The sequence below is a fragment of the Syngnathus floridae genome, chromosome 4 (assembly GCF_059516105.1).
Source record: "Syngnathus floridae isolate MCC-2025c chromosome 4, RoL_Sflo_1.0, whole genome shotgun sequence".
Classification (NCBI taxonomy): Eukaryota; Metazoa; Chordata; class Actinopteri; order Syngnathiformes; family Syngnathidae; genus Syngnathus; species Syngnathus floridae.
This window is the reverse complement of record NC_142416.1, coordinates 17058324-17081090: the sequence shown is the minus strand read 5'-3', so window position 1 is coordinate 17081090 and position 22767 is coordinate 17058324. Positions and strand designations below refer to the sequence as shown.

Genomic DNA, 22767 nt, shown 5'->3' with positions numbered 1-22767 from the left:
GTATATTTTTTAATGACAGCCACAGAAATGCTACACTGATATTTGTGGCATGTGCGTACTGCACTTGCTGTTTTATTGCAATTAACATACCCCGAACGAATCCGAATCGAAAAACAACGTATGTGCAGGGTATTTGCAATATTGCAGTTGTCCAAAGTCCATTTGCACCAAACACAGCTGTAGAGTGGTCACGTGAAAAATCCGTACAGCATAAATAAGAAAACGTCGGCGGCGTTGACGTGAAGACAGTGGTCCGTTTACCCTGTTTTCAACTTCCTGTCACATCTGAATGCGTCAATTCGTCGTCAGTGGATTCACACTTTTAACAGGTCATGTTTTCTTGAGTCTTAAAAAAAACAAAACAAAACAGTGAAAAGTATGCACGCAGATCATTGCGTCACTCTTCCCGGTGCTCTATACAAAGCCTTGACAACATAAAAACTGGTCCGCGTGTCTGATAAGAGTACAAATGTAAGGCATCGGTAACAAGAGGCAGCTGGGCGACTCCTACGTATTTCATCCCGCCAATAATTTACCCAATTTCCTTCAGCCTGAGCCTATAAAAGCCCACAGATGTGGAAAACCTAACTTCAGTGCTACCCACATTCATTCACAGTGTTTTAACGAAACAATCATACAGGAGGTCGAGCGGGCGGCAGAACGATATCCCCGCTCCACTAGCAGATGTCCGAGACGTAGTCGAAGTCCAGAAAGCTGTCCTGGTCCTTTCGCGTAAGAACGCGAGGCTCTCGGGGAGGCGTCAGGGCCGGCTGTTCTGTCGTAAACTCCTCGTCGAAGTTGCTGACATCTTCCTTGTCACCGATGGATGGGACGAAGGGAGGAGGCACTTTCCTCTGCAGCAGGGCTTCCCAGTCCATGTTCTGAAAATGAAAAGGTAAAAAAAAAAATAAAAGCGATGTGTTCGTTTATTTTTTGTTTACAGGTTTATAACACTGAGCGGTTTTTCATTAATTCTTAGTGCCTGTTTGTTAGTTTTTTTATCTCATCAAGAATTTAGAGGTGAAATTCCTCACCCTGAAGAAAGGCTGCTTCTTCACTTCCTCTGCATCTTTCTCACCGGAGCCCAGTCGCCTTTCCGGGTTCCTCCTTAGCAGCTGTTAATGTTCACAGATGCACAAAGTGGGTACATGTGTCACTAGCGTGTGTCACATTTGTCATTCTCACCCGTCTCATGATAGCGATGGCTTCGGTTGAGAGAAAGCGCGGGTAGCGGACTTCGTCGTTGACGATGCTGTCAAACACCTCTTCTTCATCATCACCTGGAAATGGCGACTACAAAAAAACCCACAATGAAGTGGAAATGAGCAGGGTCGTATTGTGACGCCATTTGCGACATCGATTTGAAATTGACATTTAATCACGACACGATGAAGTTTATTCATCTATTTGTGTGTACTTCTCACCTCTCCCACCAACATCTCATAGATGAGGACCCCCAGGCCCCACCAATCCACTGCCCTGGTGTAGGATGTATCAGTCAGGACTTCGGGGGCCAAAAACTCTGGCGTCCCGCAGAAAGTGCTGGTGCGGTCCCCGTAACCCATGCCTACGTGAGAGAAAGAAATTGTCCCCGATCGATCGCATGACCCTCATCCAACATGCCATCCAATGGTAATCAATATTTACCTTCTTTACACAGGCCAAAGTCGGCGATCTTCACATAGCCATCTGTGTCGAGCAGCAGGTTATCCAGCTTTAAGTCTCTATAACGGGACATGCGTGGTCAATTTTAATTTTTTATTTTAATATTTTCTAAGTCTTCGACTCACCTGTACACAATCTTATGGTCATGCAAAAACTGCAGTCCAAGAACCACACAGGCAGCATAAAACCTGAAATTCAACACATGAGCGCCATGAGAAATATATTTTCCATTAAGAACATCCAGCAAATCGTTTTAGTTCCATACACGGCTCGTGGCTCGGTAAAGACGTCGGTGTGGATGTGCATCATCAAGTCGCCTCCCGCCGTGTACTCCATGACAAAACACACATGTTCTGGAGTCTGGAAGCATGCAAAGAGGTTGACCAGGAAGGGATGTTGCGAAATATTGACCGTCTCGAAGATGCGCTTCTCACACATCAGACTGAAGGGGGGGAAAAAAAAAAAGGATTAAAGTCTGGCAGCACATTCTATTAATTGTCCGATACAAGGAACTACTCAAACCCACCTTTCGACTTCATCGCGTGCTATAATATCACCTTTCTTCAAAGCTTTGATGGCAAACATGGTGCCCGTCTTTTTGTACTCGGCCAACAGCACCTGCAGACGGACGTGTACGTTATTTCATTGAAGCTACACTTGAGATTAAAATCCGCTGGCATACCTTCCCAAAATGTCCTCGCCCCAACACGGCTATCAGCCTGAAGTCTTGGAGGGACAGAGGGCCTTTCTTCCGCTTACTGGAGACGCAATGGAAAGTTTGACCAGACACTTATGGCACGTGGCATATTGTGTAACGCGTTCCGGCATGCAAATGCATACCTGCTGACAGATGGGATTCGGACAGGGTGCTCAGGAGTGAGGTCTGGGAGGGTAAAGGGCTCGATGATTGGCGGGCGGTCCTGGCAGGGAAGGCGAAAGGAATGAAGGAGGGGAGAAGACACGAGCGGACATAAAAAGACAGGGAAACACAATGTTGAGATGTGCGTCACACACACTGAGGCAGTAACAAGCCTCATTATAAGAGCCTTTGTAGTATTTGTGGGTATCTGCCAACAATTATTTCATCAAATTCATATTGTGAAATAAGCAAAAATGCTAAAAAAATCCTTAAAACAGAGAAGATATTCACTACAATATTCCATATAAATAACTGCTGTTGCTAATTCTGTCCACTGGAGGTCGCATTGGTGCAAAATAATAACAGTAGAAATACTCGTCAAAGTCACTGAATATGGCAAAATGACAAACGCACTCATAGCTCCCTCTTGCCCCCCCCCCCGTCTGTCTGTCTGTCTGTCTGTCTGTCTCACCGGTGTGTGCACTTCCGCATCTCGTTTGTAGTCGCCTCTTATCGGCGAGTCGTTATCCAGACTTAGCTTCTCCACGGAGATCTCCCTGAAAGCGCCCAACGAGACAGCGGCGAGAGCGACACGGGGCACGGCGGCAGCAGAGGACGCACAAATGAACAGAGAGAAGACAAACAAGAGGAAGGTTAGACGTGGGGGGTGGAGGCTTCCAACAAAAAGGGGAAAAAAGGTTGGAGGGTTGCTGATGGGTCCATGTCGACGAGTGGCGGCCACATGTGCGTCTCACCCGGAATTGAGCGCCAGGTTGTGTGCGCTGGGACTGTACGTTCCCGAGTTGTTGGCGGTGGGAATGGCGTTTCGGAGAAGCCTCACCCACGTTCCGATGTCCACGTTCATTTGGCGAGCTCGAAGGAATGCCTTGCCTGGAATTATAAACAAACACAAGGTGATTAAATACACTGTGCGAGTGCTCGCTCCTAAGGGACGTTCTGATCTCTTTCATTAAAAAATAAAAGTATTACTTTATTATAATATAATATAATTTGCAGTGGACCTCTTTAGATCATGCAAGTGTACCTAATGAAGTGTCCACTGATTGAGTGGCACATGAAACTGTCAGTCCCTCAAATAAATACTGTAAATAAAAATTGTTGACCACTAGAGGTTGCTATTAGCTAAATTAAATTGACTGATGACTGAATCTAGTATTCAAATTAGACAAAAGATGTTCTCACCTTGCTGCTTGGAGAAGATCTTTTTCTGTCTTTGTAGGCGAGGGACTCTCTCAATAACCGGATTGAAGAATGTCACCTGGAAATCAAGCAAAATTATTAAAATCGCTGCGTGTAACTTAGTTCCGTTCCAAGGGCTTAAAGCTCTACCTCAGCTAACAGCAGGCCCTGGGGTTCCAGCTCCAGCTGAACCGTGTGCTTCTGGTTGTCCAGGAACTCTTCCAGCTTCAAGTACTTCACAGCGCACAGTGAGCGGTAGTCTTTCCAGTACACCGCAATCTCCATCTCCCTCGACTACAACATGCAGGTCGATTATATATATTTTTTTCCAAAACGTGACAACAAAAGCAGCACGATAACATCAGCAGATTGTATCTTAATTAAATACAAAGTTTTGCAAAACTGGCTGTCATTCATACTCATATTTTTTTAAGTTGGAATTAATTTAAAAAAAAGTGACTGACCCTCTCCAGCTCCACCGTGAAGGTCTGGTTCCACGCCTGCTCCCCGACAGTCTTCCAAGCTGTCTGACCCACCACTGTGTTATCCAGCTTGAGTACGGCGCTCACCTCGGCTGCACAAACACATCCAGCATACTTAGTATAAAAATATGCATTAGCACTTTTAACATAGTCAGCATTTTTTTAGATGATTTGGTGTTGAGGTATTGCGTAACCTCTGATGCAGCCCAATGTGAGGATTTCCTGTCTCACAATCAGAGAGCGGAAATGACAATTGCCCGGCTGCAACATCTGATATTAGCCTCGCATCAACGATGATGTCATCCTTACACGAGAGTTCCTCTGTCTTGCTCGGCGTCTTCCCGCTGACTGAACCGCTCCGGCCGTAGAGTGTCTTGTTGCCCCTCATGAAGGAGCGCGTATCCCCGGGGCTGTAACAAGGCAACATAACAGCAGTCCCCTTGTTGCGTCCTGGTACCAACTCCAGCAACCCCACGCAGCCCAGTAGCTGGACCTGCAAGGTACCTGAGCACACGGTGGAACCAGTTTTAGAGTAAGCTCTCGCCTCAGGTAGGATTAAGTCTCGTTTCCGGCCTCATACCAGTGAGAGGCGAGGGCTTGTTGAGGGTGCTGTACTGGTTGTGTACGTAGGGGGCGCCATGGCGAGAACTGAAGGCCGGTGAGGAGGACAGCACCATCTCTTCTTTAATCACATTGGCCTTGGGGTGGTCTTCAGGAAGCTCGGCAAGACGGTGGTCCAGAGAATCCCTTAGCAGGTCCAAGCGCTGAGAGGCTTCGCTCAGTCGAGATTGCGCCTGTGCACGGAGGAGAAGCAGCTTCAAGCTTTGTGGATGTTCACACATATTCGGGAAATGATCTTTGTCCTCAGTTACCTAAGCTTACCTCCGAAATGGCTTTCTTGTCCTGAACCTTGCTGGCCCCCAGAAGCCTAAGCACGTTTTTGGCTCCCTCAGCAACAGCATGTTCGACCCTGTAGTGATGCCTCAGCTCCTCGATGCGCAGCTCCACCCCACACATGTCGTGGTTACCTGTGAGAAGACATCGCGTCACAATCGATCGTCACTACGCAGTCTTTGGTCATCCTGGAGGACGACATCTGAGTGGCCTCACTTAGACGTGGTCTCTCAAGAAGGGCCAATGTGCTCCCATGGAGCAGATAAGGCACAAGGGGAGGAGGAGGAGGTGGAAGATGATCAAATGCACAAAGAGCAGATAAGCACAACCTTTGGCCAGCTGTTGAACGTGGTGGGTAAAAATACTACAGTATTAAAAATGTCCAAGATTTGTGAGTTGTTTAAAATTTAGTATGAGGGATAAGCTCGAGGAATTGAGGGGGGGTTAATATGAGCGGTGGGAGTGGAGGTGGATTATGGGTGCTTGTATCTCCTAATAAGGTGTTGTGCCTTGAGAGCATGGACTCCGCGAGATGACCCCTTCAGGGGGTGTGGCGCCTGGAGACCGTCTGTGTACACGAGACCCACAACCTACTCCCCTGTGTGTACTTGTGTGTGTGTGCGCGCGCTTCAAATGAACCAGAATAACTCCAGGCTGTCAATGTGGGAGCACAGCACGGAATAAAAAAAAAAAATGGGAGAGTTGACGACGTCAGTAGCTGAAGGGTCATAATTCTGGATCAAGCGAGAAAATCTGTTCGGTTTAAGAGACATGAATGGAAAAAATTCAGATTTTCTGTGTGATGGAAAGGAGAGTGTGATAAATTGAATCAAGCAATAATCGATTGAAATCATGAAATTATTTTAACGCTATGCTGACTTGTTAGAAGGCAAAAAGCATGTCTGGATTCCCTTCCTGACACGCCTATAGGGGGAGCACTGGAGCAAAAAAAAAAAAAAGAACCATAAGGACAAAATTATTGGGTCATAAAAAGTAATCTTAATATTTGGAGGCCATGGCTCGGTTATCCGGTAAGTGGAGGGTCAACTGATTGATTCCCGCTTTGCCCGAGTGTCCTTGAGCAAGACAGTGCGAATGCCCGAGCGGAAGCTAACTTGCACATACCTTGCCCGTCGTCGTTGTGCTCGGTGGCCTGCACGGCTTTGCGGATTTGCATGCGGATGATGTCGATTTTGGTTTTACTGTCCTGCAGCATTTGCTGGGCCGTCTGCAGCATTTTTTTATCCTGATGGCACAAGCAGGAAGAAGCAAACATTAGAAGACGATGTTAGATTGAAATAACGATTCCAGATTGCGAGAGTGGCGTTCATATTTGTTTGCGACTGAGTCTTGGTAAATAAAGTACCTTGGTGGAGCCATTGGCGTAGATTGGGATCATGTTCTCAACTCCTTGCTTGACCTTGAGCTCAATGTTGAGCTGTCTCTCCAGGGCAGCGATGCGCTCCTTGTGGGCTGATGTTCTGCTCTCCGTCCCAGGGGACTGAGGGCATTCATCTGGAACAGCAAGAGAAAAGGTTGGAGTTGAACCAAGATTGACATCATGCAGAGAATTGCTACGGCCAATTTACCTTTATTCTCATCTCCTCCTTTCACCACAATGTGAGCATCCAGTTCTTGGAGCTGGGCGTGAAGGTTATCTAGCTTCCGATTGGAGCACCTGAGCTGGGTTTCCACCTGAAGGATTCAACCGAGAGTTTAGAGAGCTTCGGTTGTGACTTGACAACTCTCTTGGGAGAAATGTCGGGCTTTACAGGGCGGGAATCTGTCTCGCTATCTGGACTACAACCATTTATCATTCCAGTGGTGGTAATTAACATATTTCCTCAGTGTGTGTCCCTCAAATAGACTCGGTCTCACAAATAGAATGTGAGTCATTCTCTAAATTTGTTTCCTGCTTGCACCGCCGATCTGCACATTGATTTGTGAATGAATTTTCATGGTGACAACTTTTAGGCTCAAACGGACCTGCTGAGCGTTCCTCTTGTCCGTGGTGGCTCTGCGCAGGTTCTCGGCTCCTTCTTTAATCTTCAACTCCTTGCGGATTTCCCGGCGAATCCTCTCACGCTGCTCATCCAGGATCTGCTGCACGCTTGAGTCGGAGAAATCCGAGTTCTGGTCCAGACCCAGTTGCTCTAGTAGCGACAGCCCGTCCGGGTCACTCTGGAGAGAAGAAAAGCGGAGATGTCATTGAGGAAGCGATCGTAAAATATAACAACACATCGGGGGCTCCCAGTTTGGAAAGGTGTTGATGGCGAGTATGCCGGAAGAGGAAAAAAAAAACTGGGTCAGGACTGAGCGATGTCTAATGGGAGGAAGGAGGTAGGAAGGGACAGATGGGGGATTTTTGAGGAGGAACTCAGTCTGTGTTTTAAAATCATAAAGATTAAATGTTACTCCTGGACACACCTAAAAGTGTATTTGAACTGTTGTGGTAAGATTTTTTTCCCCCCTGATAAGGACTGAGTAACATAATAAATATTTTTGCTAACCAGTTAGCCAACAATAGCAATGCTAGCTCCGACCGTACCAACAGGTACTTGGAGTTGTGTCGATAACCATAATCGGAGGAAACATGACACGGTAAAAACTAACATCATGTAGATAAAAAAAAAAAAAAATGTCTGTTGAGTTTGTTCTAGTGCGACCACAATGGTTTTGTGAAAAATGTCACAAAGCAACATTCCAACTGAACCCAAACACTCCATCAGGAACACCCCGAGCGTTAATCACAGCCGGTCCTAGCGCCACTTGCCTTTACAGGAACACACAAAGCAAACAAACAAGCCGACAAAACGTCACCTCCGAGCTGTCCTCATCCTCCTCGTCGCCATGCCAACACATAGTTTGCTCAGGTTTGATGATCCGAAAACCAAGAGGAACGCGACACCTTCCTTCGAAGCCCTCCTGAGCCCGAATGTGGACAATATGCGGTTGCTTTGGAGGTGGGGAAACCCGATAAAAGGAGATAAAGAGAGTTAAGTGAGAGGGGAGGGGTCACGGCTCCTGAAGAGGATATCCGTCCTGAGTTCCAACACCAAGCGACTCAGGCCTTTCCTGTTTCCTCTGCAAACTTCACCACCGTTGTCAGCAGAGAAAGAGAGAGCGAGCGAGAGAAAAGGGCGACAGACGCTCCATACATCAACATTTCCGTCCTGTTCAAGGTTTCATAAATCATTGTGGGGAATCCATCGCGCTCAGGTCGTGTCAAGTCAACGCTTGAGTTTGAAATCAGCGCATAACGGCATCCTTTTTTTCTTCTTGAGGGTGGAAACGAGGGAAGGATGTGTTTCGAAGTATTGGACGAAAGCCAGAGCGTAAAGTTGGGAGGAGGAAACGGTAGAAAACAATATTCAAAGAGAAAGTTCACTCCATAGTTTTGACATGTTCAAATAAAAATTCTTAATCGCTCAAATAAAAAAAAAAAGATGGAAGGGAAAGCAGCTTCCAGAAATGGAATAACGAGATTATTTGACCAAAAATATAAACAACAAGGTCCAATTTTGAACTCACACAGCAAATGGAAGAAAAGATGTCAACTCTTTCACCCTCAGGTTGGCGACCCGGCGTTACCTCACCAAAACGGCGACATCTCGCGGCACAGATGACTCAGCCTGAGCTAATTTAATTCGACAGCGCTAGCGGCACGAAGTTGGACCGAAAAGTGAAGTTAGATGTGTGTGAAATGGTATGGCACGATAAGGCCTGTTACTTATGAGTGACGATAAATATTCCGGTTAAAAGATGCTTCCGTTTTTTTATTTTATTTTAGTGCCACGTAAGACATTTCGAAGCAATCTGTGGGGGATAAACAAACCTGCAAAGAATGTCAAGCTGAATGACCGCAAGGCATAGATGCATCAAGAGAGAGTTTGAGTCCACCCAAAATAAATAAAACGAGGAGGACATGGGAATGGATGATCATTTGACTACATTTCCCGAAAAAAAAAAACCCACACGCAAATAGTTGGTTGGGTGTCGGAAGGAGAATTTTTGCGGCCACCGGGAAGCTGCAGTTCGTCCAGCTAGACGAGTACAACTAGCGAGAGAGGCAGCGTGTGTCAAACAAAGGGAGAGCATGAAGGGGACAGGAAGAGAGGGAGGAGAGATGGATGAGGCCCCGCCGAGAGGGTCATGGGGTAGAAGCACACACCAGACAAATAAGCACCAGGGGAGGAAGAGATAGAAACGGGTGTCTAGAACTGAAATCAATCACCGGTCCGGTCTTGTCGATACTAACGTAATAGCATGTTGTTGTTTTTTTTGCTTCCCTTGTAAGCTAGACAACTTGGCTACAAAATGGCAAACTTGTTGTTTTTGTGGACATAGTGTCACGGGGTGTGGCTCGTGACAGGATTATTTTTACGAAACATTGGTTTTGACTGTGCTGTAGATAAAAAACACTTTGGGGTTAGTCTTGTGACATTTGGTGTAGCGGGTCGTGAATCCGTGCAGGGTAAATGAAAACTCAAGTCAGTCGAGCATTGGTGAAGATTGCCCAGACTGTCAGAAAAATTGGAACAGTGCTTTGTGAGGTGAGCAGACATCTTGTAGCTCTGAGGACTGATTGACAGCTGTCAATCATACACCGGCGAGTGCATTGAGCTACTTTGTCGATAAGGATGACAAAAGTTCTGAAATTGTGTTTACAGCGAGTCCAGATTGGAATTTAAACACACGTCGGCCTCGGTGTGGAATGTTTTGCTCAACCAAGGCTCTATTTTCGTGAGGGCTTTGGCAAATTCTTACCTTGGATTTATGCGAAGGACACTGTGTGATTGCGGATTTCTGCTACTCGTGCATCAGGGAGAATTAAACTGCCTGATAAGACCCTAAACCAGTCGAGATAAGGAGCGAGATAGCGCTAGTTGCAATTAGCGGACTGATGAGAAATAGACGAGAGGAAAAACGATGACTAGGACGTTCTTTTTTTTCTGGTAATGTTACAAGAGGACATCAGTGAGAGCGGCTTGACTGGTGATTGCTACGACAGGTCTCGATGATTTGCCCGGAGACAAGCTAGATGGTGAGAGGCGGCATTATTAACGTAAAGAGCTGGAAACGGGTCAGCACAACTGATTAGCCTGTAGTAGCACTGATATGATGTCAGCTCAGCTTTGCGTCACTCCCCTCTGTGGAAAGAAGATTGGAGTCACCGCGAGAGACTTCTACCTTGAGCCCAAACGATTGCCGTGGTGTGCAAACGGTGACTGATCGCTTTTGCATGTTTATGCAACGTCACACCGAGGAAACATCTGCGAGCATTCCTAAGACGTTTGACCAGTGATGCTAGGTGAAGTGTTTTCTTTCAAGCAAACAATTCCCTAGCTCCTGCAGAACAGAAACGGTGAGGAGCACATGGGCGAAGAAGACCCCGTGAGAGGACAAAAGAGCAGCCTGGGAGAAAAGACAGGTGGTGGTAGAAAAGATCGAGGGGGAAGGAGAGAAGCAGGAAAGGGGGGTGTCAGCGCCAGAGGCCGCTGACTGATAAAAGGCCCCCGTGAGAGGCCGCTGGCAGTGGAGACAAACATCAGACAGGCGGGATGAGGACCAAACAGACCTCAGGAAAAGATGATTCAAGGCTATACATGACAACAATGTCAGGTTTCCCATCAGGCTGCCATTACGCCGCCGAGGAACCTTTCACGGCTAGCTTCCTTTCCATACGACTCGCCATCGTACATCACAATCGTAGCATTGTTCTATAATGGGGAAAAAAATGAACTTGTGGCCTCGGCCTTCAGATATGTCGCTCGACTTGTTGGGGTCCGCGTGACGGATGGCGGTGAGAGTGGTAAGGATGAGACCTGAGGAGCTACTCAAGCACGGAAGATGAGATATTGGAAATGAAACATAATCCCAATCTCAATTTTCAACACATGGCATAAAACAAACAAAGTGTAGAGGCGGCCATTTTGCTACTTGCCACTGAAACTCGGCTTCGGATATTTGGTGAGCTGTCCATACTCGATTTGTTATCGTCATTGAAGCCAACACTGAATCGTTCAGAAATGATCTGGGACCTTCTGGAATCAGTGAATAATTTGACACCCTTCTTTTCACTTTTTATGTGTAATATTTTTTATTCTTGATTTCAATATTAAAATATCCAAGTCATACTAAATATTCTGTGACAGTCCACCGATAAAGACATTGCTCACATTGAGTGTAGCCCGAGTTATGTAACGATTTAACAAAACCTCCTTGGCAAGCGTTTTCACTCGGGCTCGTTTCTCTTGCTAAACCGGTCATGCATGTGTGTCATAGTTAATAAAACTGTGTGACTCTTCTTCTTTTTGCCAAATACAATTCATCACTCGCACATAATCGGAACCTGCTCGAGTTTCTAAATTCTGTAACTCTAACAGAGCTGATCAAAACTGAACCCGAGGTGGGTAAGAAGATCCTCGAGGGATTCAAAACATGCCTGTGTTTGTCTATGTGGTTTTGTTTTAGGTGTGTCAACAGCTGTAAAGACCAGCGGAGCAGGCTTGTGTAGCGCATGTGTGTGTTTTACAACACAATGCCACGTTGAGGGCACCAAATAACGCCATGTCACTAACTGGTGTCAAAAAATGGCAGCAAAAATACCACGAGTGAAGGTTTATAATTTGATGGGTTGTCCTCAAGGCTGTGTAAATCATTTAGAGTTGATTGAGTACCCGCCGCTTAGCGGAAGCGACGATTTAATTTGATAAAAAGGGAGGGGGGGAGCGTTTTTAGTCTATTACCTAAAAGCCAGATATTGTTGGACAGCAAACGCTCTGTTAATTGTCCCATGAGAGTGAATACAATAGGATGGGAAATAAACTGCTCTAGCAAATTTTGGCACATTTTGTAGCATATTTGCTACGACTGTGCTAAACTAGACTTCTTAAAAACAGTGCGTAGGAATAAATTATTTCATTTTAGCCAAACACTACATCCTTTTTTCTCTTCGTGTCTTCTGTTATGGCTCAAGTGACTATTTTTGAGTAACAGAGGCTGTCATTTCTTACTTGGGATAAGAAACAATGCAATTATTTCAATGTGTCATTCCAAAGTCTTTACTCGTGTGTAATTCAATGTAACTTGATCCGCTCACACACTGTTGAGACGAGGGAATGTTTGTGGGGATTTCTCCTTCGCCCAATTATATAAGTCACACACAAACATTCACAACTCATTATTTAAATATATATTCAGAGAGATTGGAAGACAGAGATATTTTTACAATATGAGTCAAAGGTTACTTAAGCAATACCAATGATGAATTTTGTTTTTCAGGTTTTTGATACTCCCGACAAGCATTTTCCTTCTAATTATCCCCCAGCAGACGATGATAGCTCTTGAGGTTCAACTCAAATGGGAAAACAAAGCGTTGGCTTTAGCGGGAGGGAAGGCAACAGCTGTACTTTAGAGAGAAGGGAGGAGAATGAGTCAAGGAAAACAGGGTGGGGGGGTACGCTAACCCGAGAGCAACATTGTACAAAACTCAAAACGAGCCATCCGCACTCCAGTTCGGTCGAGGTTATCACTGGGAAAGACAAACTAAAATGGCTGAATATTGATTGCGAGTCTTTCAAACAAGTGTTACAATTTTTACTACTTTTAAGATGATTTTGATCGGCTCGGCATTGTGGCGTGACGAGGCTAGTTTTCGCTAAGATACACGTGCGCTCGCAGCAGCTGAGCTTTTGTGTTTGTCGAGTCAGCTCTAGGCAAGCGTGCCTCGCTTATCCTGTTAAGGCGGCCCATTGTTTTGTGCAAATTTTTTTTAACAGCAGTCCCCCTTTTGGAGGGGGGGGGGGTCAATGGTATAAGCAAGAGGATGAACGAGTTACTAAGTCAAAAGATGTTCACTGTTTCTATTCCAGCATCCTGGCAAAAAAAGAGTCAACGTTTAAACAGCACGACAGCAACGGCACTGCGAACGATGCATGTGGCCCTGGGCAGGGAAGGTCAAGGGTCAAGGTACGTCAAGGCTGCTGGTGTTGACATATCAGGCCTGGCCCTGCATGAGAATGTATGAACACTAAATGAAAGCCTTGAGCAGACATAGGGGGACATTTTCACCTGCATGGATGCCTTTAGGAGAGCACTAAAAAAATACTAGTGGATGAATGAGCTACTTCTATCAGATTAATATTGCCTCACACAATAGGGAGCATTTTGGAAAGATTAGACCTTCTTCAGCATCTGGCAGAAAAGAGTCAATCTGTTTTTTGGCCTCCATTAAATAGTTTAACTGAGAATATACTCTCTTACTGTTGGAATACGATTGACCAAGACTTTAAAGGTCACTCAGGGTCTTTGAAAAGTTATGAAATGTTTTCATTGGGTGGACAAAAGGAATGTAAATACCAACCCGGATGCACAAACCTCGTTTAACGAGAGCTTACGGTCATGACAGTGACTGACGCAGCATTGGGTTTGGTTGGTCGACTGGTGAGGGCGTGGTCGCCAACCGCCTCAGTCAAAGGATGTGGGGAAATGAACTGGCAGTGAACTGAATGCGAACTAGGTTGTGGCTGTCAGACAATAGCTGCTATTGTACTGCCATGGCGGCACAGCGCTGTCGGCATCGGCATAATGCCCTTTAGACCCTCTGCCCTCGGGGGGCCGAGGCCATGTGAGCCTCGGAGGACAACCGCATCAAACTAATACTCTACGTGTGCGTTCGTTTGAATCATTTGCATTTATTCCGAAAGGAAAATGTATGAAGGAGAATTTGAGCCGTCGTCAGGTGCTGAAGCTTTGCTGAGGATTGCGCATGCATGTCTGCCAGCAGGGCAGTGACGTCAGAGGCAAAACACGACTGTGTGCATATCTGTCTACTTATGTCATGGCATAGCCTTGTAAGGAGTACTCCAGTGCATTCCCCCAGAGGACTCTATATCTGTGAACACAGACCACGCGAAAACATTACGCGAGAGACAAAATGACCGCACATCTATCAATGTGATGTACTCGCCTCACCTTGTATATTTTACGAGCAAGTCTGACATGGGGGGGTGTTTAATAGTGCCTTCCTGTGAGGCAGACAAATAACACGTCTGGGGAAGAGTGTAGATTTTGTATTTTTTTGGGGGGAGGAAGGGAGGGACCATTATTGTGAATTTTTCGGGAATTATTTTCTTCTGATGAATTAAAATGGCCATACAATTAATGTTGTAGTTGCAATGCTATGCTAAGCTATGCTATTTATTCAAGTTTACAAACACTTTTTTGTCTTAAGAGGGATTAAAAACCCTACAAAAAGAAGTTGGGTGGTTTCCAGTATAATAGAATATAGAAACAAAGAAATATTTATTGATATTTACAAATCATACTTTACTGTGGTTATCTTCCTGGAAGTATGACCCAAAAAAAAAAAGAGGAACTTGTCTTCCATTTAAGTCCTGCAATGTTTTTAAATAATTTACCTCGGTCTTATACTGGTTAGAAGGCCAAAATGGCGAGACACATGTATCCGTTCGGCACATTTTCCAACACCGGTTGTTTTTCGTAGAGCATGCAAATGTAATGGAACAACTCCATCCATGCCGGAACTCTTCTGCCTGACCCAGAAACACCACGGTGTCAAAGCAAAGCGTTAGGACCGCTTCAAATGGAAAAGTCACCCAATGTGAAGCTTTTAAAAGCAGTCTGATAAACGCCAAGCACGTCAGCAGTATAATTAAAATCAGACCGTCTCATTTTTACTACAACCCATGTGATCCGGATGCAAATAAAAACAAAGAAAGCCTTCATTAGCTCCTTCAACAGCTCCACAACCTAAGTTGCAAACGAATCTCTCGACAAATTGTGAAATGATACAACCTGGATTTAGTTTCATAGTGCAGGATCAGTCTATTCTTTGGTCATCACAAGTGTAATCCTGCCTTAGTGACCCTAAATTGACTAGGTCCTACTACTAGAATGCAACATTGTTATTTCACCCCCTAAAAGAATAACATACAACTTCCCCTCATTGCATCAAGAACGCAAACTTGCTGAAAAAAAACAGATGAACTTGTTGCGCAGTCTGCTGTGTGACATTTTTAGCGATGCTTAATTACGTGTTGCAACCCCACTCTTAAAACATCAACACATCCATTTCTAAAATGTCATTGTGACATGGAGAGAAACTCCGTGGAATGAAAGACGATAATTCCGCATTCTAAACCCTCCTGCTAGAGGATTTGCTATAAATGTCAAGAGGTCTTTTTGTTTTTAGTCAAAACAGTAAAGTATGTATATAATTTACACTCAACACTATGTGGGCTCTGCGGCCAGGTCGCAAACACTGAGGTGTCCTACAGTCAATTATTAATCAGAAACAAACTATCCATTTCCATGACAGACAATTGAAATAGTGAACTATTATTTTCACAAAACACAAAAAGTTGAATCAAATACTGAATATATTATATGTAGTATAATATCAGCATTTCATTGCAGGGGTAGAATTGATTGATGTGTTTAGTAGAGGTGGTTTTAAGAGATCTTTAAAGCAAAAATATATTCTTTTTTTTGTCAAAATATGAAGGTTCAGAACGTGAAAAATATATATACTTGAGTTAACAGCACATAACCTGGAGGGATTTAGGCAGGGCAATTAAAAGCGAACGTTGATCAACTTACTTGGACTGAGTCGTTGGCCATCGCGGTGCCTGTCGCCGTGTCGCTGCCGGACAACCTGTGCTCATGTGGGGCTTATCCTCCCCAGCCCTCGCCAATCAGCTCCGAGACAATGGCACAACAATGATGGATGTTGTCTCAACTTTGTCCAAACAGCCTGTTGACAAAAAGGCGGTCAGGAGGTAATCCTCGCCTGGGTGTGGACCCACCCTGTTGTTTTGCCGAGCTTCTCCACTCACGTACTTTTATTTTATTTTATCAAATATAGTTATACAAACATATATACAGTTAAAAAACGTGGTCGCTGCCTTTCCGTCTCACAGTAAATCATCCAATCCGAATGGGGGGGGGTCATCCACAATGGCAGCGTACAACAATGAACCCCACGAAAAAAATTCAAAGCAGCCTACACGGCGGCGTTTCCGTTTCGCGCTGCCGCAAAAAAAAGTCACATCCACGGCTACTTGTGAGTGAAAAATAGCGACAGAAACAGGAGCTTGTTCTTCCTCGAGAGCTCGCTCACCGGTGACATCCGTGAAGCCTCACACACGCTTCGTTCGCTGCCTCGCTCGTTACCTCGCTCTCCTCTCTGGATCACGTGACACTCAGGACGCCGCCTGTCAGAACGTGCGTGCGCGCGCCCGCGAACACCCGCCGCGTTTTAAAACAAGAACAGGCGGGGCATGAACACGTAAGGCGCTTGCATCACGACGAAACACTCGTTTTGGATGGCGGGCAGCGTTTCTTTCACTTGAACAACTATAACTCTTGGTGTTGCGTGGCCGCGCGCGATCCCGACACTACCCGGTCATTCATCAAGGCGCGCGCAGCGGGAGCGCGCCCAGATGCGTCACGTGACCGGCGGGCTGCGTGGTTGTCAAGGCAACCATATATCAGTCATCTTTTAGGATAAAAACGTAATTTTATTATGCCTAAATGCATTTCTTCGTTGTACGCAGAGCTTCTACCTAGATGATAAAGTACTTTTTCACAAAAAAATTATTTTATTTTTAATATTGTCACAACTTGACAGTTATGGTTATTAGGGAAACGAATGATGCCAAAAGTTACCTGTCTGTAGGGAAGCAATTGTTTAAATTTTAACAAAAATACTTTAGTGAACACACCATACAAAGTTACGTACCTCCGTCGCTAATTGCAGCAAGAATCACCGTCTTCGTGTAGAAATAGCACCAGGGGCATTTAAGGTAATTTTAGTTTTGTTGTACGACCATGAACATAAAAAGAGGTTACGCATCTAATTGCTAATTATTAGATTAGTTTTTCCTATTTTTGTCTCGTCTTCTGACGGTAGTTTCGGCTATCACTGACCGCCATTAGTGGTTAGCTTAGCTATTACGATTAGCATCGCGAGCTGCTTCGTTGCTCATTCCTTCCGTTAATAATATTAATTTTCAATCAGGCGACTTGTAACAGCGTGACGACTATGTCAACGAACATCACAGATTCCGAAGCTAAAGAGGAGGAAACTCTGCCAGGAAAGTCGGAGCAAATACGGCAGGAGGTCTGCGGTGAGTGGGCGATCACCTCGGTTCGCAATTGTCATCCAGCGCAATCAGCAATCAACTCTTTCTTTTCTCTTCACACTTTCTGCTAGTATTGTACACAATGCATACAAAATGATGAATGTATACCATCAAAAACTTGTCATTTTAATTAGTGTAAGTGTGTGAAAGTTATGGGTATTGTTTATTCCTTGACAATCCTGTCGAGTTATGTGGTTAAATCCCACTCGCATCTTTTCAATCAAAAATAAATTTTCGATAAAAATAATATGTACAAAAGTGAACAAATAAGCTACAGGGACATACATAGTAATACAATCTTCTTTTTAGAGGCTTCACCATCCCTTAGTGGCCATCCATTGACAAGCTCCTACATGCCAGAAAGGAGGCTAAAATGGAACCTGAGGTCCATGAAGCCGCAGATCCAGGTTTCCATCAGCAAAGCAGATCCAGCGCTCCTCAGTGGCCATCCATCGTCAAGTTCCTTGACGCCACGAAAGAGGATGAAACGAAACCTGTTGTCTATACCGCCGCAGAACCAGGTTAGCGTCTCCAAAGCAGATAACCTGCACAACAAACTCGTCAAAGGGTAAGAGGTTATGTTTGGATAAAATATACAAAACATAAAGAAAATACAATCCGTCCGTGCTGTATTGCAGTGAGGCGAAAAAAGACAACGGACTTCAGGCTGCAGCTCTGAGAAGTTTCATTCACATATGTCAACCTTACTTTAACTTCCTTGAAACCACAGCCAGAACTTCGAGGTTGTCCACTGACACTAAGGTACACACACAGACTAGTTTCTAAGTTTGATGAAGGGTAGTTCCCTTCCTACAGCGAAAGATGAACTTGTCATATATTAAATATACAGTTCTGCATGTGTGTTTGTAGCATGCACAGAAGTTGTTGGAGTTCTCTCAGGAACTGTGCGATGTATTGGAAAATCTGGTGCAGACCTACGCCAGCCGCAAACTTGTCACTTTGGACGAGACAGATCCTGACAAGTACAATTCTTTTTCACATTGGTCAACTTCACTCATGTTTGGCTTCATGTGTGGTAGACAAGGTTGATCTATTGCTACTCTTCTCTTGTCCCTCAGTCTGTCTCATTTCTGCATCGGCCACATAGAGATGACTAAATTGAGACTAAGCGTGACAGCGTTCCGCTACTGTCAGCCCATGCCATACCTGGTAAAGGATAACACCGGCCTGTTCAAGCACATGCGCTGGAACGTGGAGAGACTCGATGGAGCAAATGGACAAGTGACCAAGTAGTAAGTCTTATTTTCTTATTCTTCCCTTACCCATCCACATGATTTTTTTAACATTTTTTTTTCCCCCAGCTACTACCTGTGCTATGAGGATATTCCTAATAGGCACGCAGATGGTGGCAAATTGGATTCCAAAGCGGTGCGGATGTGGTCCATTGGTCAGTGGGTTCAGGTGAAGCCTGATCCCTCCACAGAAAACATCTTTGACTGGTAAATTAGAAAGAATTTCTTTTTGTTATTGTCACTAAACTTCAGTCATGTGTGCACGGTGTTTATTCTCCCAAAGACTTAAAGATTAAGTCAACCCCATAATTTTCTTTCCTAAAAGTTGTATGTACTCCCACTAGTCTAAATATAGCATTCTGATTTGGTAAAATATGATTTAAGCAGCAAAACTTACCTGTTTTAATCCATCTGAGGGGGCAGCCATTTTGTTTTGACATCATATTTGACAGCTCATGTCACAACCAATCACGACTCAGCTTCAGAAAACCGGTGCGCCCTGATTGGTTGTGACCTAAAACAGGCACCTGTGATGTCATTTTCAGTCGACAGCAAGTGGCAAAATGGCTGCCTCCTGAGTTAAATACAAACAGGTAGATTGTGGCTGTTTAATTCATATTTCACAAGCAAAACAAACATCGGAGGAGCACTGTGTTTGCTTCAGGGTGCTGTGTGATGTTCCGGAAGGCGCCTTTGAGAAGCTGCTGTCTGTGGGCAAACAAGAGCCGTCCAGCCGCACAGCCAACGACCAGATGCTGCAGTTGATCGAGTCTCTGGAGAACATTAACTTTCTGTTAGACTTGAGAATCAGTCAAGATACTTCAGGAGAATATTACTCTGGTGTAAACTACAATAGTTTTGGACCAGGGGCATATGCAGGATGTCAGTTTTGAGGAAAGCCAAAATAGGATCTCTCCATAAGCAGAACTTGTTTAGTTAGACTGGCCGTTTTACATTGTTTGCAAAATTTATCCACAATACTTTGTCTAGAAATAATTAACACTATGCATGTTTGTGGGGCTCAGTCTTTGATATTTTGGTCATTGTGAAAATAAGAGTTTGTAAAAGTTTTGGACATTTTAAAATTTACCTTTGGTATTGTTCTTGTAAAATAATGTTGCAGAGTTCTTATTAAAACATCTTCATTATACTTTGCTTTGGAATATTATTTGTAAACAAGCATTCAGCTCAGTGCACTTCACCTGAAACATTCCTCGCACATATTTGTCGGTCATTCAGATTTCATAACAAAAGCATTACGTCATAATCAGGATTCAAATGTCGTTGTACAACTAATTTGTAAAATGACAATGAAGGGCATTCTATTCTATTATAGTATATTGCTTCTTAAAAACCAAGTGACAAAAAATCAGCCTGTTAACCTGTAACCTGAACAATCTGTAGGCTATGGGGGGAAAAGAAAATGTCGAAACGGGGTTAAATAAATCAATTTAAACCAAAACACAGAAAGGATAAAGCACATACTACAATTTGGAACTCAGGGTGGTGTCTATGATGTCATCTGTCTTTGATAATGTGTGACAAAGAATAAAATAATTTATTATCCTTCAATATCGACTGTCAAGTATAAAATAAGAATATCAGTTCCACAGAAGACTGCAAAGGTAATTTGAGAGACGCTACGGGTATGTAATAATAACATATTTGTCGGGTATATAGTAGTGATGCTGTCAAATGTGTCAAGTTCTGCTGCCCATGAAATACTTTTTAAAAAAACGGCTCCCAACATCAACCAGGACATGTGAAAAAGGATCATTGCCTGAAACTGATCAGCCAATCAGCACTTTTAAGTTAAAGCAGCCATTTTGTCAAAATTCATAATCTGTCTTTGTCCAATGTTTATGTAATAGCACTTGTAATAAAATAAACCAGAGATGCTAATAAACCGGCCTGTATATGTCCTGATCCAGATGAAGGCTCTGGGCAGAAGATGAAATTTGAATTTGTAAATAAAAATCAATTGAACTACAGCCGTGACACAAACAAGTAATATTTGCTGAGAGGCGTATATTTTAATGCATTTTAATTTATAGACACTTTCTAAAAGAGAATGTCACCAAATGACGTTGAAGCGAAGATGGTCAACAATTTGCCCAGGCATTCAGTGCAAGTGCGCCATAGGATCAGGAGGTCAACGGTGAGTGGGCGTCTTAGTTCCAAGACCACCTGCATGTCAGGATGTTTACGTTTGTCATAAAGGCTGTTTCTCCAATTGCATGGGGTTATTATTCTCTGTACTGTGTCAAAATGACTTCATTCCCAGCAATCGGGACTCGAAGCTGCCATGGTGAGGAGTTTCACCGATGCCTGCCAGCCATACTTTAATTTCCTGGAATGGGCAACCCGCACCATCCAGCTGCCCCCTGACATGGTACAAACTTTAATATTTGTACTTCAGCAATGATAAAAACTCGACAGAGGTTTTGGAAAGTTAGAGCTACTTGTTGGTTACAGATTATTGCCAAGGTGTACTAGTAATAGTTATTGAATTTACATTTAATAATAAAGATAATCATCAATGTAGTCATCAAAAAGTTTGCATTTTATGTTTTTATAAGTTCATTTCTCGCATAATAAAATACAATTCATGGGTTATGTTTAGAATAGACAAGCTGCGAAAATGGTTATTGTAAGAACAATTGGGTTAAAAAAAAAAAAAAAATCCCTAATTAGGTCCAAAAAAGGACAACCCAACTTTTGGGGTTATTCATTAAACCCAAAATGTTGACGAACCAATTAATCAACCCCAAAACTTGGGCTATATGTGACCTCACCCTCAAACAACAATAACAAAAATAGTTTGTTCATTTGATTAAACATTTTGGGTTAGCTCAAACGTTGGGTCAGTCCCTGGGTTATTTTTTACCCTACTGGAAATAAGTAACAGTACTAAATAATGATGCATTGATCACAACTGTAGGAACACTAACTTTACAAAAACGTGAAAAATAAATAAAATGTGTGAGTGTGTGTGCGTGTGAGTGTGTGTGCAGTTCGTACAGCTCAGAGAATTCTCTGAACAGATGTGTGACATATTGGAACATCTGTTGCTAACCTTGGCAAGCAGCAATCTCATCACTTTGGACGAGTCCGAGCCTGACAAGTACGCCTGTGAACACACAAACACACAATTACATTTATGTATATAAACAAATACAACTTCCTATTTTTCCAGACAGAAATTCACCTGAACTGGCTCACCTGACTAATAAACATCATACAAATAAATCAGTGTCGATTTGTGGCAAAGATTCAATTGCCAATTCTGGTTTCCTTCGTTCCCAGCATATCTCACTTCTGCATGGGCCGCATCGTGCTGGAGCAACTGAGGCTGAGCGTAACGACATTCCGCTACTGTGAGCCCACGCCGTACCTGGCCAGAGTCAACACCGGACTCTTCAAGCGCATGCGCTGGAATGTGAATCGACTCAATTGTCCAAAAGATGGCGAGAGCAAACCTGAGACAGAATAGTGAGTCTTTTCCTCTTTGCTTACTTTTTTGATTATATTTTGAAACAAAATATTTTTTTTCTGCTCAGCTACTACCTGTGCTACGAGGAGAGTATTCCCAACTTGCACGCAGATGGTGACAATCCGGATTCCAAAGTGGTGCGGATGTGGTCCATTGGTCAGTGGATTCAGGTCCAGCCTGACCCCTGCACAGAGACCATCTTTGACTGGTAAAAGAATGAAAATTAATTAATTATATTCAGTCATACTCATAGGCTGTCATACAATTTGTAATTTTGAAGTACTCAAATGTATCATGTGACAGGCATTTATTTTGTTCAGGGTGCTTTGTGAAGTCCCCGAGGGCGCCTTTGAGAAGCTCCTCTTCATGGGCAGCCAAGAACCAACAAGTTGCACAGCCACAGAACACTTGCTGCAGCTACTTATGTCATCCATGAACTCGGCAGCGCTTTTGTAAATGTGCAATAAGTTGAATCGGGGATTTTAATTCATTACAAGTAGATTTCAGGATTTTTGCCAGGATGTTTTCTAATTAACATAGAAAATTGAGTTTTTGTAGCAATTGGGATTAAATGCTGAAATTTAATTTAAAATATCAAGAGTTATTATTGGACTTTTGAATGTGGACTGGGTTGAATCAGCCAATTAATGTGGATGGAGGATGAAAACATGTCAAATGTTCTTTTGGTAAATATTAAATGTCACAAGCACGTTATGTAAGGGAAGAGTCAAATGCGTTTTAAAAATATTGGTTC

The 22767-nt window shown here is 43.8% G+C and overlaps 3 protein-coding genes across 8 annotated transcripts; 2 read left to right on the top strand and 1 right to left on the bottom strand.

Moving 5' to 3' along the window:
- Positions 1-39: 39 nt before the first annotated feature.
- pkn1a (protein kinase N1a) lies at positions 40-16469 on the bottom strand. 2 transcript variants are annotated; one of them, XM_088372417.1, is made up of 24 exons: positions 16244-16469; positions 15724-15877; positions 7087-7281; positions 6690-6795; positions 6467-6615; positions 6226-6346; positions 5089-5234; positions 4787-5000; positions 4516-4710; positions 4189-4298; positions 3875-4018; positions 3728-3803; positions 3280-3415; positions 2997-3081; positions 2506-2585; positions 2348-2423; positions 2192-2283; positions 1931-2107; positions 1791-1853; positions 1648-1724; positions 1425-1567; positions 1186-1293; positions 1035-1115; positions 40-881 (listed from the first exon to the last, which is right to left on the bottom strand). In XM_088372417.1, exons 2-24 carry the CDS (start codon positions 15742-15744, stop codon positions 678-680), a joined length of 2799 nt encoding a protein of 932 aa, XP_088228543.1. In that variant the 5' UTR covers positions 15745-15877; positions 16244-16469; the 3' UTR covers positions 40-677. The 2 variants fall into 2 exon arrangements, with proteins under 2 accessions (XP_088228543.1, XP_088228542.1); XM_088372416.1 differs by lacking the exons at positions 15724-15877; positions 16244-16469 and adding an exon at positions 7921-8075.
- LOC148399534 (UPF0575 protein C19orf67 homolog) lies at positions 16393-19670 on the top strand. 3 transcript variants are annotated; one of them, XM_088372424.1, is made up of 8 exons: positions 16393-16411; positions 17144-17252; positions 17577-17835; positions 17906-18029; positions 18138-18250; positions 18347-18520; positions 18590-18727; positions 19185-19670. In XM_088372424.1, exons 2-8 carry the CDS (start codon positions 17168-17170, stop codon positions 19411-19413), a joined length of 1122 nt encoding a protein of 373 aa, XP_088228550.1. In that variant the 5' UTR covers positions 16393-16411; positions 17144-17167; the 3' UTR covers positions 19414-19670. The 3 variants fall into 3 exon arrangements, with proteins under 3 accessions (XP_088228550.1, XP_088228549.1, XP_088228548.1); XM_088372423.1 differs by lacking the exon at positions 16393-16411 and adding an exon at positions 16426-16637; XM_088372422.1 differs by lacking the exon at positions 16393-16411 and adding an exon at positions 16655-16928.
- Positions 19671-20021: 351 nt separating this feature from the next.
- Positions 20022-22732, top strand: LOC148399533 (UPF0575 protein C19orf67 homolog). Of its 3 annotated transcripts, none has more exons than XM_088372428.1 (7): positions 20022-20166; positions 20575-20678; positions 20805-20912; positions 21565-21644; positions 21827-22012; positions 22081-22221; positions 22334-22732. In XM_088372428.1, the coding sequence occupies exons 2-7, from the start codon at positions 20592-20594 to the stop codon at positions 22467-22469; spliced, it is 738 nt and encodes a 245-aa protein (XP_088228554.1). In that variant the 5' UTR covers positions 20022-20166; positions 20575-20591; the 3' UTR covers positions 22470-22732. The 3 variants fall into 3 exon arrangements, with proteins under 3 accessions (XP_088228554.1, XP_088228551.1, XP_088228553.1); XM_088372425.1 differs by having other exon boundaries at positions 20023-20166; positions 21535-21644; XM_088372427.1 differs by having other exon boundaries at positions 20059-20145; positions 21535-21644.
- The last annotated feature ends 35 nt before the right edge of the window (positions 22733-22767 follow it).